Source organism: Mustela erminea, chromosome 19 (genome assembly GCF_009829155.1).
Source record: "Mustela erminea isolate mMusErm1 chromosome 19, mMusErm1.Pri, whole genome shotgun sequence".
NCBI classification, from domain to species: domain Eukaryota; kingdom Metazoa; phylum Chordata; class Mammalia; order Carnivora; family Mustelidae; genus Mustela; species Mustela erminea.
The window spans coordinates 6,931,774-6,950,706 of NC_045632.1; the positions used below are offsets into that span (position 1 = coordinate 6,931,774).

At 43.4% G+C, this 18,933-nt stretch overlaps 1 protein-coding gene across 4 annotated transcripts in view; it reads left to right on the plus strand.

Moving 5' to 3' along the window:
• Window positions 1-583: 583 nt before the first annotated feature.
• Window positions 584-18,933, plus strand: part of LOC116579136 (zinc finger protein 432-like) — a 58,549-nt gene continuing 40,199 nt past the window's right edge. The window contains exons 1-4 of one of the 4 annotated variants that reach the window (XM_032324118.1): window positions 584-685; window positions 2,143-2,326; window positions 7,094-7,220; window positions 8,349-8,444. In XM_032324118.1, the coding sequence (XP_032180009.1) occupies window positions 2,312-2,326; window positions 7,094-7,220; window positions 8,349-8,444 (238 nt within the window). In that variant the 5' untranslated portion in view covers window positions 584-685; window positions 2,143-2,311. Of the gene's footprint in view, window positions 889-2,142; window positions 2,327-7,093; window positions 7,221-8,348; window positions 8,445-18,933 lie in introns of all 4 variants that reach the window. The other 3 variants (XM_032324123.1, XM_032324120.1, XM_032324119.1) reach the window with 3 other exon arrangements.

Genomic DNA, 18,933 nt, shown 5'->3' on the forward strand with positions numbered 1-18,933 from the left:
AGCTAGGGCTCCGCCGCCCGGACACCTAACTCCGTCCGGGCTGACGCGCACCCTCTCCGGGCGCAACCCTCCCCGGCCACAGCGCACTGCTTGCTTTCTTGTCACCCTGCTTAAATTTTGACACGGCTTCTGAGCCTCTTCTCAATGAGAATCGAGACTGCTTTCTTGTCACCCTGCTTAAATTTTGATACGGCTTCTGAACCTCTTCTCAATGAGAATCGAGACTGCGGGGCCCGGAGGTTATTTCAATTTCCCAACTTGCTGAGACGTCCGGCCGTAGGAGCCACGCCCCTTAGACGGGGTAGGGCTCCCGGTTTTTGAATACTTGGCGCCGTTCCCCGTCCCTTACCACGAGAAGCCCTGCCCCTTCAAAGATGATCCCCATGTAATGTCTGCCTTGAGTGAACTCGAGCCTCTAACCATCTCCCCATTTTCCCGTAAGAGCTGAGGGGCCAGAAAGCACGAGGGATTCGGCACGCTCACCATCCTGTCACCGCGAAAACGCGGACGCCGTGCCTCCAGTACGTCAGGTGTGCCAAGATGGCGGCCCCCAGGGCGTCCAGGCGACGGGCGCACGGCTGTATGACCTCATTAGGAAGCGCCGGAAACCCGTAATCCGTTTTCCATAGAAACGCGCCAGAAACGCCGCTGACCCCAGTCAGGTGTTCCCTGGAAAAGAGGCTGGGTGAGGGAACTAGAGCGAAGGAAGTTTAGGGAAGTAAGTTGGGCCCTGAAGAGGTCGCTGCAGGCTCAGGAGAGACTCCTGCCCGCGTGTAGGTCAGTCTGTGGAGAAGGGTTGGGGAGGAGAGGGGCGGCCTAACGGCCTCTGGGTCAGTTGTTGATCCCTTAAGTTCGTGAAGGTAGCGAGGGGCGGGTGTGTTTTTGGAGGTGAGCACGGAGGAGTCTGTACTGTATGTAATCGAGATGTCTTTGGGGTCAGTCGTGGGGGGCCTTGGTGGTCAGTGATGGAATGTCTGAACAGATCAACTACCGAGAGTCCTGAAGTCAGGGTTTAGAGTCGTCGCGGGTCACTCTCCTTGTAGGTGATTGACAGCTGGCGGGGTGGTGTTTGTCAGTGAAGGCGGCGTTTGGCGCGGATCTGGAATAATTTGGAGCTCAGCGATGGGGGAAACATTAAGGGAGGTCCATGTATGTGTATCGCTGGTCTGGGTTTGCTATCATCTGTCTTTTGTGCAGGATTGTGTGACAACAGGCGTGCATATTCAGGAACACTGGTTGCTTGGTGCTTTGGGCTCATATTCGCTTCTGGAACAGAGTTGTTGAACGTTAGCCCTCCTCAAAAGCTTCAAGCCCAAATCTGTCCTCCATATAATTTCTTAATTTCTTTTGGCTCCCCCGCATGAGCCCATCCCTTTGAACCTGCAGAAAGGAAAGATTTGGGGGAGATGAAGGATTCAGATTTTAAATTAATTAGCCTTTTTTTCACCAGATTTTATTTATTTATTGGAGAGAGAGTACAAGCAGAGCGAGCAGCAGAGGGAGAGGGAGAAGCAGGGTCCCCGCTGGGCAAGTAGCCTGATGCAGAACTGGATTATAGAACTGCGAGATTATGACCTGAGCCCAAGGCAGCCACTTAACCGACTAAGGCAACCAGGCATCCCTAATTAGCCTTTTATTTAAGATTCTGTGTCTACCCTCCTGTAATTTTTGTGTATTCTTTTGGATATTTCCTCTCAGGTTACCTATGTATGTAAAGACTGCTGTTTTCCCAGTATTTATATTTTTGAGGTTTTTTTTTTTTTTAATTTGTTCCTTCCCCCTTTTTTTGGTGTGCTCATTGTTCCTCACATTGAAGTGTATGTAGATAGGGTATGTAAAGACTTTTAAAAGAGGTAGGAGAACATCATAGTTTAAAGGAAAAATTCGCTGTTCCTCACTGTCCATATGGCCTCATTTCTGAAATTGATCTGAAAATTACCTGCCAGGGAGGCATAGTTCTGTTCTGATTCTCCTTTGCCACTTTCCCCATCCTTGTTATCTCTACACATTCAGAGTCTTATGCCTAAGGCATGAATTCTGGGGAATGAATAAAGAGACAGAAATACTGGGACCATGTGTTAAGGTGAGTGCATAGCAAGAGAGAATGCAACGCTGAAAGTAATTTTGTTCTTTGGCCCACAGATCCTGACAAGAAATGAATGAAGAAAAAGGAGGCCCCAGGACCTAGATAGTGTCATCTCTGGGCCACTTTTGACTGGTGACTAGATTTCTGACTAGAAATTTAGAGCATATCCAGAAGAGACAAAGACAGAATATTGCAGTTGCTGGCTATTTCTCAAAACAGAAGAAAATGATCAATGCCCAGGTGATTTTTGTCTTGTTTTATTCTCTCTTTTGTTCCCTAATGGATGTGTAGAGGCTTGTAAAAATCCGTTCAGTATCTACAGAGAATTAAGGTTTGAATCTAACTCCAACATTGTCACAAAGCAGAAGGAAGAATATAGGGTTCAGGGGCGCCTGGGTGGTGCAGTTGGTTAACTGTCCGGCTCTTGATCTCAGCTCAGGTCTTAATCTGAGGTCATGAGTTCAAGGCCTGGACTGGGTTCCATGCATGGAGCCTACTTAAAAAAAAAAAAAAAGAAAAGACCATAGTGTTCTTATGATTCCTAGTAAATGATGAATGTTGGAACACCACGTGTAACTGAATCCTCTGGCTTACATTAGCCGTCACACTGCATCTCTTGTGTGTGAAACCCACATGAGAGAATCATGTTATGTGATATGCAGTGACCATGAGGAGAAAGCAGAATGGTTCCTCTGGCACTGAGGACTCAAGGAAAATGTTATATTCTTAGAGTTGATGGAGTGGACAGTGTTGTGAGCAGTAGCTTTCCAATAAAGGCAGCAGCAGACTTCCTACTGCTATTACAGAGTTCCTCAGAGTCTTCTGTGGGAATAGGCCAAGGAAACTCAGTGACCACAATTTTTGCAGGGAACCGATGCAAGGCTTCATGAACGGGTGGCTGAACTGGCATTAAATTACAGATTTGGCGTTAGATAGTTGCAGGAAAATTTTTTTTGGTAAGAGCTTGAGTTATAAGGTTTTGGAGTGTTTGCTGTGTAACTTCATGTTATCCCAGAAAATGTGTTATCATTTTCCATTTTAAGATCTAATTTTTACGTACTCTTCCTTTATTGCTTTTGTTTCCTATATTTGTACAAATGACTCATGAGTGTCATTTTTAAAAAAGGATTTGTTTGTTTATTTATTTACTTATTTATTTTAGAGAGAGAAAACACACAAGTGCGGGGCGGGGCAGAGGGAGAGGGAGAATCCCAGCCTCTGAGCAGGTAGCCTGGAGCTTATGCAGGGTTCGATCCCACCACTCTGAGGTCACAGCCTGAGCCGAAATCAGGAGCTGGATGCCCAAGTGATGGAGCCACCCAGAAGCCCCCCATGAATACCTTTTCTTATTTTTTTCTCATGAGGACCTTTTAAAGGAAAAAAATCCTCATGATGGAGTATACATGGGCAAAAAAATAAATGCCCTCTTTCTGTCCCCTTTCCGCATTGCTTCATACCACTTCAGCAGAAACTTGGTGTGTTCCTACTGTCACTGAATCTGTGTGTGCATCTGTATACATGTGCCCATGTAGAAATGTATTTAGATTTATGTATATTTGTGTTTGTAAACACAACTATTACGACATTTTGTGTATCAGTGGAATCATACTCCAAAGGACATAATCTGTTGATTTAAGATGCTATAATTCAAGCATCTGAAGGAATAATAACTGCAACGGATTGGTGACTATTAACTACAAAATTCATTTGCCTGTAATCATACTCCGCAAAAGGAGTTAAACGATGTAAAGCATTTAGTGAGTGCCTCCTAAGTGGTATGTGCATGATCCACGCCTGAAATCTTTCCTGGTACTAATAGGACAGGATCAGATTGCTAAATTTTCTCTTTTTTAAAAGATTTTATTTATTTATTTGAGAGCGGGAGAGCACAGAGGGAGAGGGAGAGGGAGAAGCAGACTCCCCACTGAGCAGAGAGCCCAGTGTGGGACATGATCCCAGGACCCTGAGATAATGACCTGAGCTGAAGGCAGAAACTTGACTGAGCCACCCAGGTGCCCCAAGATTGCATAATTTTCAACAGTCGGAATGGTCCAATATTCTTTTGCCTTCTTTTGAGATTGGAATCCTTATTTACTTGTTGGCCAGTTGGATTTTTTTCTCTTGCAAAATGCCTTTTACATTTAGAAAAACATTTTTTTCTTACCAGTTAATGAGAATTAACCACTGTGTATTGGTCCTTTATTTTGTTTATAAAAAACATCTCTCAGCTTGTCACTTTTCTTTTCACTCTGTCCATGATATCTTTTTCAATACAGATGTTTTAATTCTTTCCTTTCACAAAATTTATTGTTTTTCTATGGATTTTGGATTATGACATGAACATCATAGGTTCCTTTGTTTTATGGTTAACTCGAAACAGGGAAAAGGTATTTTCAAGTGTGATATTAGGTATGAACCTAAATTTTCATTTTTCCAAATGAGTCTCCATGTCACATAAAATAATCAGAATGTGATAATATCAACAGTGTTAAGAATATGCAGGCTTTACCAAATCTGTTCTCATCTCTGTGTAATCTCTCAATGATGTGGGGATAGATTCCCATCAGTTTTTCCCTGATATGGCAGGTCCATTGACAAGCAGGTCTCAGTTCATTCCCTGGTGGCATTCAGGTATAAGATTTATGACCACAGGACAGGACATTGAAGACATTCCACACTCTTGATCTGTTTTTTTATTCACAGAAGCTCTGACACCAAATGTGTCTATTTTAGTCAGACCTACTAATTCTCCAAATCTGTTGGGTGTCCTACCCACCCAGCTGGGTGTCCTACAATTCAACTTAATTCTGATACTCACTACCTGGGGTTCACATCAGATCCCACAGGCCAAAGGCTTGGTTCCATGAGACTGCCCCCACTTTAGGAGCCAGTCAAAAGTCCCAGATTGTTACCTATATTTGTGGTGACCAGCTGTAAATTTGATGGTTCCCACAGCTCCCCTTTCAGGGTTGGTAATATGCTAGAACAATTCATAGAACTCAGGAAAGCACTTTACAAACATTTACTGATTTACTGTAAAGGCTACAATTCAGGAATAGCCAAATGGAAGAGATGCACAGGGCCAGGGAAGGGAGAAGGGGTGAGGAGGTCCTCCCTCAGGGAACCACCCTGCCCCCACCTCAATGTGTTCACCACCCTGGGAGCTCCGCACGTCTGTTGTGTAGGGGGTTTTATGATGGTTTTCTTATACAGGCACAGTTGATTAAATCGCTGGTCATCCAGTCCGTCTTTCCTCCCTGGCTGCTGAGGGTCTTTCAGGTCTCTTATCCTGAAGCTCTGCAGGGGGCCCCCAGCCATTAGTCATCATGTCAGGATGCAGAAAACACTTAGGACTCCAGAGAGTCCAACAGTTTTAAGAAACTGTGCTGGGAACCAGGGAAAGACCAAATACAGATTTATCACAACATTTTCCCTGCTTCTGTTGTTTTTATTTCACTAAATTTTATCTCTCTTTAGTTGGTAATGAGTCTTTTCTTTCTGGTTGTTTTCATAGTTTGACTTTTGCTGCTGGTGTTCTATGCGGTCAGATTGATGAGTCTAGACTTGGATTTCCTGCCGGGTTTTGCTTGCTGATTAAGTCTGTGTTGCAGGATGTTCGGTCAGTTCTGAAGTTTTCTCAGTCCTGAGATCTTCGCATTGCTTCTCCGATTCTCTGTAATTGCCCCCAAAAACTATGTATAGGCCTCACTCTGTCCTCAGTCTCTATTAATTCTCCTTTACATTTTCTATCATTTTGTGTGTCTGCTTCATTTTTTGGTTATTTTTTTTAAAGCTTTATTTATTTGACAGAGATCACAAGTAGGCAGAGAGGCAGGCAGAGAGAGAGGAGGAAGCAGGCTCCCTGCTGAGCAGAGAGCCTGATGCGGGGCTCCATTCCAGGACCCTGGGATCATGACCTGAGCCGAAGGCAGAGACTTTAACCCATTGAGCCACCCAGGCGCCCCAATTTTTTGGTTATTTTTTTAAATGAATATTACAGTACACCGATTATCTCATAAGTGTATCTGTGATGCTAACCTTTTATGAAAGAACAAAAAACATACACTGGTCTCTGCCCCTAGTTCTGACACAAGGCTCCTAAAATCCTTGTAATTCCCTAAGAGAAAAGAGTACCATTGGCATCTTTTGTTCAAATATTTGGTCTTTGACCTCATCTGCGACAGAGTTCCTAAATCCCTTGGAATTTCCTGGGTGATAGAAGCATCTCTTGTTCTAATGGCATGACTCTGGGTGGATTCCTGGGGGTGGGGTGTCACCAGAAAGACCAACCCATGGTTAGAAGTGTGGGATTTTCAGTGATACCCCATCATCCAGAGAGGGGAGAGGGGCTTGAAATTGAGTTCATGACGAGTCATTCCTGTGTGATGGAGCCTCCATAAGATTCCAAAGGTGTGTGAGTTGGAGTGCTCTCCGTTTGGTGGACATGGGTACTGGGACATGGGTGCTGGGTGACACACCCCTCCCCTCATGCCTTGCCCTGTGGGCCCCTTTGATCTGGATGAAATCTGTATCCTTTATAATATTCTCTTACAATAAACTAGTATGCAGTAAGTAAACTGAGTTCTCTGAGCCACTCAAGCAAATTCAACCCAAGGAGGGAGTCATTGGGACCTCCAATCTATAGCCGGTTAATCTGAAGCCCGGGTGACGACATGAACTTGGATTGGTGGTGTCTGAAGTGGGGGCAGAGGTGGGGGCAGAGGTGGGCAGAGGGGGCAGAGGTGGGGGCAGAGGTGGCCTTGTGGGACTGACCTCATGAAATGTGACACTATCTCCAGGTAGCTCGTGTTAGAACTGAGTTGAATTTTAGGCTACCCAGCCAGTGTCAGAGAATTTCTTTAAAAACGTGCAGACCACAACATATACATCAGACTTGGTCTCAGCTTTGTAGCTTTGTAGTTACTATTAGCAGAACAACTTCCTGTGTACTTCTTATGAATCAATGAAAGAGAAACACTCATATGAAACAGGAACATGTTGTTACAGGAACCGCTGACACTGGAGGACGTGGCTGTGGACTTCACCTGGGAGGAGTGGCAGCTGCTGGCCCCCGCCCAGAAAGGCCTGTACCGGGATGTGATATTGGAGAACTACAGCAACCTGGTGTCAGTGGGTGAGGACAGCTCCCCTGTGTCACTCAGAGGGTGCCCAGTTAGTGGCCTTTCCATTCTCAGCTGCTTACACTCCAGAGCCACTGCTTTGCTCTATTTGGCAGAGTCTCAGTGCCTCCTTGGGCACATGATACAAGGGTCTGATGTACTACGACCTGCTCTTACTACCAGCACAAACGGTGCTAAACCTGTGGGGTTTTTCTACACCAACAGCCAGTTCTCCAACTCTCCAGGGACCAGCTGGTGTCCTCCCATTCATTTCAGTTCTGCCACTACCCAGAGTTAGCCTCAGACTGCTCTCACTTCAGATGCCAGTGGCCACTGCTGGGTGCCCACTACCTAGGTTACCCATGCTTCAGTCCAGCAATAAATTGGGCAATCCTGAAACCCCCTTCAATTTACTGGAACAGCTGACAGAACTGGAAAGCACTTTACTTAAGATTACTATTTTATTATAAAGGATAAAACTTGGGAACAGCCCAAAGGAAGAGTTGTGTAAGGCGTGGTATGGAGGGAGGGGTGTGGACCTTCCATGACCACTCCAGGTCTGCCCACCCTCCCAGCCCTTCAGGTGTGTTCACCAACCTGGAAACTCCCAACTTGGTGGTTTAGGGATTTTTATGGAGGTTTTATTCTGTAGGCATGATTGCTTAAATCATGATTAACTCAGTCTACCAGTGGCAGGGGCAGGGGATGGGAGCTGAAGGTTCTAATCTTCTCATCCTGCCAGGGTTTTTGTGGCAACCAGCCACCACGCTCAAGCTCTACAGGGGTCCCTGCCACCAGTCATTAGTTCGCAGAAAGACACACATCACTCTAGAGAGTCCAGGGGTGTTAGAAGTTCTTATGTCGGGAACGGGAACTTAGACCAAATGCTCTAACAGAAGATGCTCCTATCATAGCTGTCACTTAGGAAATTACAAGGGCCTTAGGAGCTCTGTGTCAGGAACCGGGTACAAAGACCAAATCCACATCATTATTTCACAGAGTCATATGTGCCCTCTCCTAAGAGACAAGTCTCTGCTTTGCAGATGTGAAAACTGTCTCAGGCCCTCAAATGTAGCATTCCCCCATCTTCACGGACCCCAGCCAGATTTGGTGAGTCCAAGTGTTCTCTTTCCCATGAGCAGGGTATCAAGCCAGCAAGCCAGATGCACTCTCCAGGCTGGAACGAGGGGAGGAACCGTGGGCGAAACAGGAGGAAGTCCCCAGTGGAACTCAGCAGGGTGAGTGAGAACCGGGACCCTGGTAACCGGAAGTCGCCCTCGTCATCGAGAGAAGGCTGGCAGCAGTGCTCCTTGTATCTTTCTCCCATAGAAGAACTTTCCCTTTAGGTCTTCAGAGGGAAGTTGAACTCTTTTATTCTCTTCTGATATCTGATCCTTGCTTTTTTTCATTTTACATCTTGATTTTTGTTGGTTTGCCTAGTTTTCTTACATGGAGTCTGTGGCTTACCCTTTCTTTGTACCCTGTCAGAGTGTGTGTCCCTATTCCTTCCGCCACCCTGGCTGTGAAATCCGTACCCCCCATCCCCCAGGCCTTACTAGAAAGAGCTGTATGAATTCACACTGTTTCTGACTATGGTACCTTCCCGCCTGGCTCTTGGGAAATGCCAGCTGCCCTCCCAACGGCCGGCTCCAGCCCTCTTACTGTGTAAGAGACACAGTAACCTGGTCTCTTACGGGGCATCAGTCCTTTCTAGCTTTCTCTTCCACTCGAGATTCTTCCAACTCTTTTCCATTTTCTCTGCTGAATTCCTAATACTTGAGGCTTTCCTTCTGGCTCATGAATTAAGCTCTTTCTGTTGTCTGGAAGAGACTCCAAATTGGTGTCTCATATATACTGTGTAGCGTTGTGGGTATTTTACCTGCCCAAGATTTCTGAGTCCCTGCATGAGGAGAAGTAATCCCCTTCCCTCCACTGACAATCCCCTTCTATCTCATCTGAGCATCAGATTCGCCTTTTGTACTGTACACCTTACCCCGTCCACACTGCTCTCAGCTATAGCATTCTGGTCTTAAAGGCCTCTGCTCTTGCTGTTCAGTGTTTCACTAGAAAAGATGGTTTTACATTCTACATCACTTCTAATCAGCTTATGCCTGCCTTGATGGCTTCCTTTGTATGGTTAATATTTCCGACTTTCCCTTGGTTTGTCCAAGGTCTTCCCATTTCTCTAAATCATTTGTTTTCCCTATTTTTTTTTTATTTCCAGCATAACAGTATTCATTATTTTTGCACCACACCCCGTGCTCCATGCAATCCGTGCCCTCTATAATACCCACCACCTGGTACCCCAACCTCCCACCCCCCGTCCCTTCAAAACCCTCAGATTGTTTTTCAGAGTCCATAGTCTCTCATGGTTCACCTCCCCTTCCAATTTCCCCCAACTCCCTTCTCCACTCTAAGTCCCCATGTCCTCCATGCTATTTGTTATGCTCCACAAATAAGTGAAACCATATGATAATTGACTCTCTCTGCTTGACTTATTTCACTCAGCATAATCTCTTCCAGTCCCGTCCATGTTGCTACAAAAGTTGGGTATTCATCCTTTCTGATGGAGGCATAATACTCTATCCCCAGGGGTACAGGTCTGTGAATCACCAGGTTTACACACTTCACAGCACTCACCAAAGCACATACCCTCCCCAATGTCCATAATCCCACCCCCTTCTCCCAAACCCCCTCCCCCCAGCAACCCTCAGTTTGTTTTGTGAGATTAAAAGTCACTTATGGTTTGTCTCCCTCCCAATCCCATCTTGTTTCCTTGATTCTTCTCCTACCCACTTAAGCCCCCATGTTGCATCACCACTTCCTCATATCAAGGAGATCATATGATAGTTGTCTTTCTCTGCTTGACTTATTTCGCTAAGCATGATACGCTCTAGTTCCATCCATGTTGTGGCAAATGGCAAGATTTCATTTCTTTTGATGGCTGCATAGTATTCCATTGTGTATATATACCACATCTTCTTGATCCATTCATCTGTTGATGGACATCTAGGTTCTTTCCATAGTTTGGCTATTGTGGACATTGCTGCTATAAACATTCGGGTGCATGTGCCCCTTTGGATCACTACGTTTGTATCCTTAGGGTAAATACCCAATAGTGCAATTGCTGGGTCATAGGGCAGTTCTATTTTCAACATTTTGAGGAACCTCCATGCTGTTTTCCAGAGTGGCTGCACCAGCTTGCATTCCCACCAACAGTGTAGGAGGGTTCCCCTTTCTCCGCATCCTCGCCAGCATCTGTCATTTCCTGACTTGTTGATTTTAGCCATTCTGACTGGTGTGAGGTGATATCTCATTGTGGTTTTGATTTGTATTTCCCTGATGCCGAGTGATATGGAGCACTTTTTCATGTGTCTGTTGGCCATCTGGATGTCTTCTTTGCAGAAATGTCTGTTCATGTCCTCTGCCCATTTCTTGATTGGATTATTTGTTCTTTGGGTGTTGAGTTTGCTAAGTTCTTTATAGATTCTGGACATTAGTCCTTTATCTGATATGTCATTTGCAAATATCTTCTCCCATTCTGTCAGTTGTCTTTTGATTTTGTTAACTGTTTCCTTTGCTGTGCAAAAGCTTTTGATCTTGATGAAATCCCAATAGTTCATTTTTGCCCTTGCTTCCCTTGCCTTTTGCGTTGTTCCTAGGAAGATGTTGCTGCGGTTGAGGTCAAAGAGGTTGCTGCCTGTGTTCTCCTCAAGGATTTTGATGGATTCCTTTCGCACATTGAGGTCCTTCATCCATTTTGAGTCTATTTTTGTGTGTGGTGTAAGGAAATGGTCCAATTTCATTTTTCTGCATGTGGCTGTCCAATTTTCCCAGCACCATTTATTGAAGAGGCTGTCTTTTTTCCATTGGACATTCTTTCCTGCTTTGTCGAAGATTAGTTGACCATAGAGTTGAGGGTCTATTTCTGGGCTCTCTATTCTGTTCCATTGATCTATGTGTCTGTTTTTGTGCCAGTACCATGCTGTCTTGATGACGACAGCTTTGTAATAGAGCTTGAAGTCCGGAATTGTGATGCCACCAACGTTGGCTTTCTTTTTCAATATCCCTTTGGCTATTTGAGGTCTTTTCTGGTTCCATATAAATTTTAGCATTATTTGTTCCATTTCTTTGAAAAAGATGGATGGTACTTTGATAGGAATTGCATTAAATGTGTAGATTGCTTTAGGTAGCATAGACATTTTCACAATATTTATTCTTCCAATCCAGGAGCATGGAACATTTTTCCATTTCTTTGTGTCTTCCTGAATTTCTTTCATGAGTACTTTATAGTTTTCTGAGTATAGATTCTGTGTCTCTTTGGTTAGGTTTATTCCTAGGTATCTTATGGTTTTGGGTGCAATTGTAAATGGGATGGACTCCTTAATTTCTCTTTCTTCTGTCTTGCTGTTGGTGTAGAGAAATGCAACTGATTTCTGTGCATTGATTTTATATCCTGACACTTTACTGAATTCCTGTATAAGTTCTAGCAGTTTTGGAGTGGAGTCTTTTGGGTTTTCCACATATAGTATCATATCATCTGCGAAGAGTGATAATTTGACTTCTTCTTTGCCGATTTGGATGCCTTTAATTTCCTTTTGTTGTCTGATTGCTGAGGCTAGGACCTCTAGTACTATGTTGAATAGCAGTGGTGATAATGGACATCCCTGCCGTGTTCCTGACCTTAGCGGAAAAGCTTTCAGTTTTTCTCCATTGAGAATGATATTTGCGGTGGGTCATAGATGGCTTTGATGATATTGAGGTATGTGCCCTCTATCCCTACACTTTGAAGAGTTTTGATCAGGAAGGGATGCTGTACTTTGTCAAATGCTTTTTCAGCATCTATTGAGAGTATCATATGGTTCTTGTTCTTTCTTTTATTGATGTGTTGTATCACATTGACTGATTTGCGGATGTTGAACCAACCTTGCAGCCCTGGAATAAATCCCACTTGGTCGTGGTGAATAATCTTTTTAATGTACTGTTGAATCCTATTGGCTAGTATTTTGTTGAGTATTTTCGCATCTGTGTTCATCAAGGATATCGGTCTATAGCTCTCTTTTTTGGTGGGATCCTTGTCTGGTTTTAGGATCAAGGTGATGCTGGCCTCATAAAATGAGTTTGGAAGTTTTCCTTCCATTTCTATTTTTTGGAACAGTTTCAGGAGAATAGGAATTAGTTCTTCTTTAAATGTTTGGTAGAATTCCCCCGGGAAGCCATCTGGCCCTGGGCTTTTGTTTGTTTGGAGATTTTTAATGACTGTTTCAATCTCCTTACTGGTTATGGGTCTGTTCAGGCTTTCTATTTCTTCCTGGTTCAGTTGTGGTAGTTTATATGTTTCTAGGAATGCATCCATTTCTTCCAGATTGTCAAATTTGTTGGCGTAGAGTTGCTCATAGTATGTTCTTATAATAGTTTGTATTTCTTTGGTGTTAGTTGTGATCTCTCCTCTTTCATTCATGATTTTATTTATTTGGGTCCTTTCTCTTTTCTTTTTGATAAGTCGGGCCAGGGGTTTATCAATTTTATTAATTCTTTCAAAGAACCAGCTCCTAGTTTCGTTGATTTGTTCTATTGTTTTTTTGGTTTCTATTTCATTGATTTCTGCTCTGATCTTTATGATTTCTCTTCTCCTGCTGGGCTTAGGGTTTCTTTCTTGTTCTTTCTCCAGCTCCTTTAGGTGTAGGGTTAGGTTGTGTACCTGAGACCTTTCTTGTTTCTTGAGAAAGGCTTGTACCGCTATATATTTTCCTCTCAGGACTGCCTTTGTTGTGTCCCACAGATTTTGAACCGTTGTATTTTCATTATCATTTGTTTCCATGATTTTTTTCAATTCTTCTTTAATTTCCCGGTTGACCCATTCATTCTTTAGAAGGATGCTGTTTAGTCTCCATGTATTTGGGTTCTTTCCAAACTTCCTTTTGTGGTTGAGTTCTAGCTTCAGAGCATTGTGGTCTGAAAATATGCAGGGAATGATCCCAATCTTTTGATACCGGTTGAGTCCTGATTTAGGACCGAGGATGTGATCTATTCTGGAGAATGTTCCATGTGCACTAGAGAAGAATGTGTATTCTGTTGCTTTGGGATGAAATGTTCTGACTATATCTGTGATGTACATCTGGTCCAGTGTGTCATTTAAGGCCTTTATTTCCTTGTTGATCTTTTGCTTGGATGATCTGTCCATTTCAGCGAGGGGAGTGTTAAAGTCCCCTACTATTATTGTATTATTGTTGATGTGTTTCTTTGATTTTGTTATTAATTGGTTTATATAGTTGGCTGCTCCCACGTTGGGGGCATAGATATTTAAAATTGTTAGATCTTCTTGTTGGACAGACCCTTTGAGTATGATATAGTGTCCTTCCTCATCTCTTATTATAGTCTTTGGCTTAAAATCTAATTGATCTGCTACTCCTGCTTTCTGCTGATGTCCATTAGCATGGTAAATTCTTTTCCACCCCCTCACTTTAAATCTGGAGGTGTCTTCGGGCTTAAAATGAGTTTCTTGGAGGCAACATATAGATGGGTTTTGTTTTTTTATCCATTCTGATACCCTGTGTCTTTTGACAGGGGCATTTAGCCCATTAACATTCAGGGTAACTATTGAGAGATATGAATTTAGTGCCATTGTATTGCCTGTAAGTTGACTGTTACTGTATATGGTCTCTGTTCCTTTCTGATCTACCACTTGTAGGCTCTCTCTTTGCTTAGAGGACCCCTTTCAATATTTCCTGTAGAGCTGGTTTGGTATTTGCAAATTCTTTCAGTTTTTGTTTGTCCTGGAAGCTTTTAATCTCTCCTTCTATTTTCAATGATAGCCTAGCTGGATATAGTATTCTTGGCTGCATGTTTTTCTCGTTTAGTGCTCTGAAAATATCATGCCAGCTCTTTCTGCCCTGCCAGGTCTCTGTGGATAAGTCAGCTGCCAATCTAATATTTTTACCATTGTATGTTACAGACTTCTTTTCCCGGGCTGCTTTCAGGATTTTCTCTTTGTCACTGAGACTTGTAAATTTTACTATTAGGTGACGGGGTGTGGGCCTATTCCTATTGATTTTGAGGGGCGTTCTCTGAACCTCCTGAATTTTGATGCTCGTTCCCTTTGCCATATTGGGGAAATTCTCCCCAATAATTCTCTCCAGTATACCTTCTGCTCCCCTCTCTCTTTCTTCTTCTTCTGGAATCCCAATTATTCTAATGTTGTTTCATCTTATGGTGTCACTTATCTCTCGAATTCTCCCCTCGTGGTCCAGTAGCTGTTTGTCCCTCTTTTGCTCAGCTTCTTTATTCTCTGTCATTTGGTCTTCTATATCACTAATTCTTTCTTCTGCCTCATTTATCCTAGCAGTGAGAGCCTCCATTTTTGATTGCACTTCATTAATAGCTTTTTTTATTTCAACTTGGTTAGATTTTAGTTCTTTTATTTCTCCAGAAAGGGCTTTTATATCTCTCGAGAGGGTTTCTCTAATATCTTCCATGCCTTTTTCGAGCCCGGCTAGAACCTTGAGAATTGTCATTCTGAACTCTAGATCTGACATATTACCAATGTCTGTATTGATTAGGTCCCTAGCCTTCGGTACTGCCTCTTGTTCTTTTTTTTGTGTTGAATTTTTCTGTCTTGTCATTTTGTCCAGATAAGAGTATATGAAGGGGCAAGTAAAATACTAAAAGTGTGGCAACAACCCCAGGAAAAAATGCTTTAACCAAATTAGAAGAGATCCAAAATCGTGAGGGGGGAGAAAGGGGATAAAAAGAGGTTCAAAAAGGAAGAAAGAAAAAAAAAGAAAAAAGAAAAAAAAAAAAAAGAAAAGAATTAAAAAAAAAAAGGAAAACACCTAAGAAAAATGTAAAAAAGAAAAAATATATATATTAGATAAACTAGTAAAAAATCGTTAAAAAAGAAAAAGGTAACAGTTAAAAAAAAAAAATTTTACCCAAAGGCGAGAAAAAAAAAAAAAAAACAAAAAATGAAAAAGAAAAAAATTAAATTAACTGCAAGACTAAAAAAAAAATCACAGGGAAAAAGCCATGAGTTCCGTGCTTGGCTTTCTCCTCCTCTGGAATTCTGCTGCTCTCCTTGGTATTGAAACCGCACTCCTTGGTAGGTGAACTTGGTCTCGGCTGGATTTCTTGTTGATCTTCTGGGGGAGAGGCCTGTTGTAGTGATTCTCAAGTGTCTTTGCCCCAGGCGGAATTACACCGCCCTTACCCGGGGCGGGGTGAGTAATCCGCTCGGGTTTGCTTTCAGGAGCTTTTGTTCCCTGAGCGCTTTCCGTAGAGTTCCGGAGGACGGGAATACAAATGGCGGCCTCCTGGTCTCCGGCCCGGAGGAGCCGAAAGCCCAGGGCCGCACTCCTCAGTGCACCCTCAGAGAACAGCGCCCAGTTACTCCTGTCTGCCTGACCTCCGGCCGCGCTCCGAGCTCTCCGAGCCTGCGACCAGTTCAAGGTAACACCGAGCTGTGAGCTTACTGTCGGCTCTGTCTCTGTAGCCGGCTTTCCCGTTCCAATACCCGCAAGGTCTGCGACACTCAGACACCCCTGCTCCTTCTGTGACCCTGCGGGACCTGAGGCCATGCTGAACCCGCGTGGGCTTCGCCCCGGTTTAGCCTCTGGAGCGATGTCCCTCAGCGGAACAGACTTTTAAAAGTCCTGATTTTGTGCACCGTTGCTCCGCCGCTTGCCGGGAGCCGGCCCCTCCCCCCGGGGTCTATCTTCTCGTCGCTTTGGATTCACTTCTCCGCCGGTCCTACCTTTCAGAAAGTGGTTGTTTTTCTGTTTCCAGAATTGCTGTTCTTCTTCTCTTCGATCTGCCGATGGATTTTCAGGTGTTTGCAATCTTTAGATAAGCTATTTAGCTGATCTCCGGCTAGCTGAAGCAGTCTCAGCCTGCTACTTCTCCGCCATCTTGACTCCTCCCTCTGTTTTCCCTATTTTTAAAAGCAGCTTTGAAATAATTCGCATAACCTATAATTTGCCAACTTAGCACATACAATTCAGTGCATTGTAGTACATTGACAGGGTTATGTAATCATCCCCTTAAGCAATTTGGAAGATTTTCATCACTTTGAAAAGAATCATTTCCAGGGCGCCTGGCTGGCTCACTCAGTAGAGCATGTGACTCTTGATCTGGGGGTTATAGAAATTACTTAAAAATAAAATTAAAAAAATAAACTAAAAATTAAAAAGAAACTTTTCTTTCCAGGCTCTGGGCAGCCACTGATCGACTTTCTACCTCTAGAGATGTGACTGTTTTGGATATTTTATATAATCATAAAATATTTGGTCTTTTGTGTCTGGGTTCTTACATTTAGCCTAAAGTTTCTAAAGTTCTTCCATGCTTTAACATGTGTCAGTACTTCATTCCTTTTTATTGCCAAATACTATTCCCACTGTATGGATATACCACAATTTTATTTACTCATTCATCTGTTCATGGACTTAGGGTTTTTCCACTTTTTGGTTTTTATGAATTATGCTATGAACATTAATTTTCCTTGGCATACACCCAGCAGTGGAATTCTAGAAGCACATAGTGCTTCTAGACTCGTGGCCAGCATTACCTCCTCCCAGCCATGGTATGTGAGGATATGCAAAGAGTATTGTCAACCAGGGGAGCTCACTTGAACCTTTGGCATCCAGTGGTTTTACTGGGTCTCACTCACACATTGCCTACATGGCTGAACTTTAGTTTTTAGCCCCACCAGAAATCAGACTAATTCCTATAGTCTCCAGTTCCTCTGAGGGTCCAGAGGTTGAAACTGACATGGCATGGCTCAAAGTCTCCTTCATAAACCACACTGTTAGAGTATCCAATGTCCAAAGGCCCCAGGCAAACAAAGGAACTCCTATCAGGTAGGACATTGTGAGGGCCTAGAGATCACTTCCCTGGAGCCAATGGCAAGGGCCAGACCTCTCTTTGGGTGAAATTAAATCTTAACTGAAGGTAACTATAAAAATAATAAAGGGAATAATTTAGAAATAAAAAGGAAATAGAGCTTGTGGTTGTATCGTCAGAATTGAACGACAGCATGATATATACAAAGGACATCTACATTTTGAATTAGGAAGATGCCACTGGGAATTAGGAATGAAGGCATGAAATAGGAAACTGCAAGGCATGGTATTGACTACTCGGAATGGCTTGAAGTTGGCTGGACGAAAGCAGCATTAGAAGGTGTTGATGGGAGAATCAGTGGAGTGGACACATGGATAAATGGGAGTATTCGCGAGGGTGTGCACTTTTGTTGCCTGAATGACTGGATTTGATATGTAGGAGTACTTGAGGTAGCGTGGTGGAGGGCTGTGCTTGGTTTTGCATTTTTATTTTAAAGATTTTATTTATTTATTTGATAGAGGTTACAAGTAGGCAGAGAGGCAGGCAGAGAGAGGGGAAGCGAAGCAGGCTCCCTGCCAAGCAGAGAGCCCAATGCGGGGCTCGATCCCAGGACCCCAGGATCATGACCTGAGCCGAAGGCAGAGGCTTTAATCCACTGAGCCACCCAGATGCCCCGGTTTTGTATTTTTTGTAGCTCTAGGTTCTATGACCTTTCACCTGGACAGTGGTAGTGGAGTAACAATAAGGAACAGCTAGATGTTATAAGAAAAACTGAAGGTAAAGCTGACACACCTTGGTTTTAGAGGAGGAAGTTGCTCCTCTCGTACAACCTGTTGCCAACCAAGACACAAACGTAGAGCTACTGAACTAGATGCTGCTGCTGGCAAGTGAGGGAACAGCATATCAGGGACTCTGAAATGGGAAAACCTTGGGTACGGTTTCCATACTGAACGCAGAATGTCACTAGCTTGACAGTTTCTATATCCTGTGCAGGAGCATGTCAACTTCTGAAAATGGCTACCCAATACACTGTCTGGCTGCCAGATTTCCTACAGTCATGATCAGCTTATTCAGTGTAGATGGAACGTATGATAAGGCTAAGGGTGGTGTTCACTAAATCTGACTGATGTCTGTAGAAAGTTAGTCTGGTGGTGGTCTACAGAAAGACCAATTGAGGAACAGGATTACTATGCAAGAGTCTGTCTCGGGTCACTTTCAATTCTGAAGACCTTACTTGATTACTTGCTAGGTAACAAATGCATTTATTCATACACCTCCATTTGCATGGTTCCCCAATGTCCCTAGTCAGATTTTGGGTTCTCTAGGTGAACTTAAAGAATCCCCAGTCCAAGTGTTGAAATGTCTAAAACCTCCTGTGCCTTCAACCATCTTTCATTGTCTGTGTTCTCACAACTTTTCACCCAGTCGTCTTTTCTTGAGGACAGGTATGTTATCATTTCAACACTGCTATCTCCATCTACACCTCCAACTAGACCTCGATGTCTGTACTACATTGCCCAGTAATCCTCACAAAGTTTATGTTCTACAACACAGCTTTTTCCCTATACGTTCTGAATTTCAGCAATATTCCTCATCTCCATTTGACATGCCTTTACCTACCTAGTGGTAGGTACCCAGGCCATATGGTTATCAGGGAAATCCTAGATTCCTCACTGTCACTAACCACTCTCCACTGAACTCATCATTCAACTGTCTTGTCTTTATGGAGGTATATCCTGATTCCCTCCACTTTCCAGTCTCCATTGCTCCTTCAATCACATTTCACAATATCCAACTCCCTTCTTTTTTCTTTTCTTCATCATTTGGTTTTCCCTAACTAGATTTATGATCAGTGAAAGTGAGGCATATTTTATATATTCCAAACACCAGCAT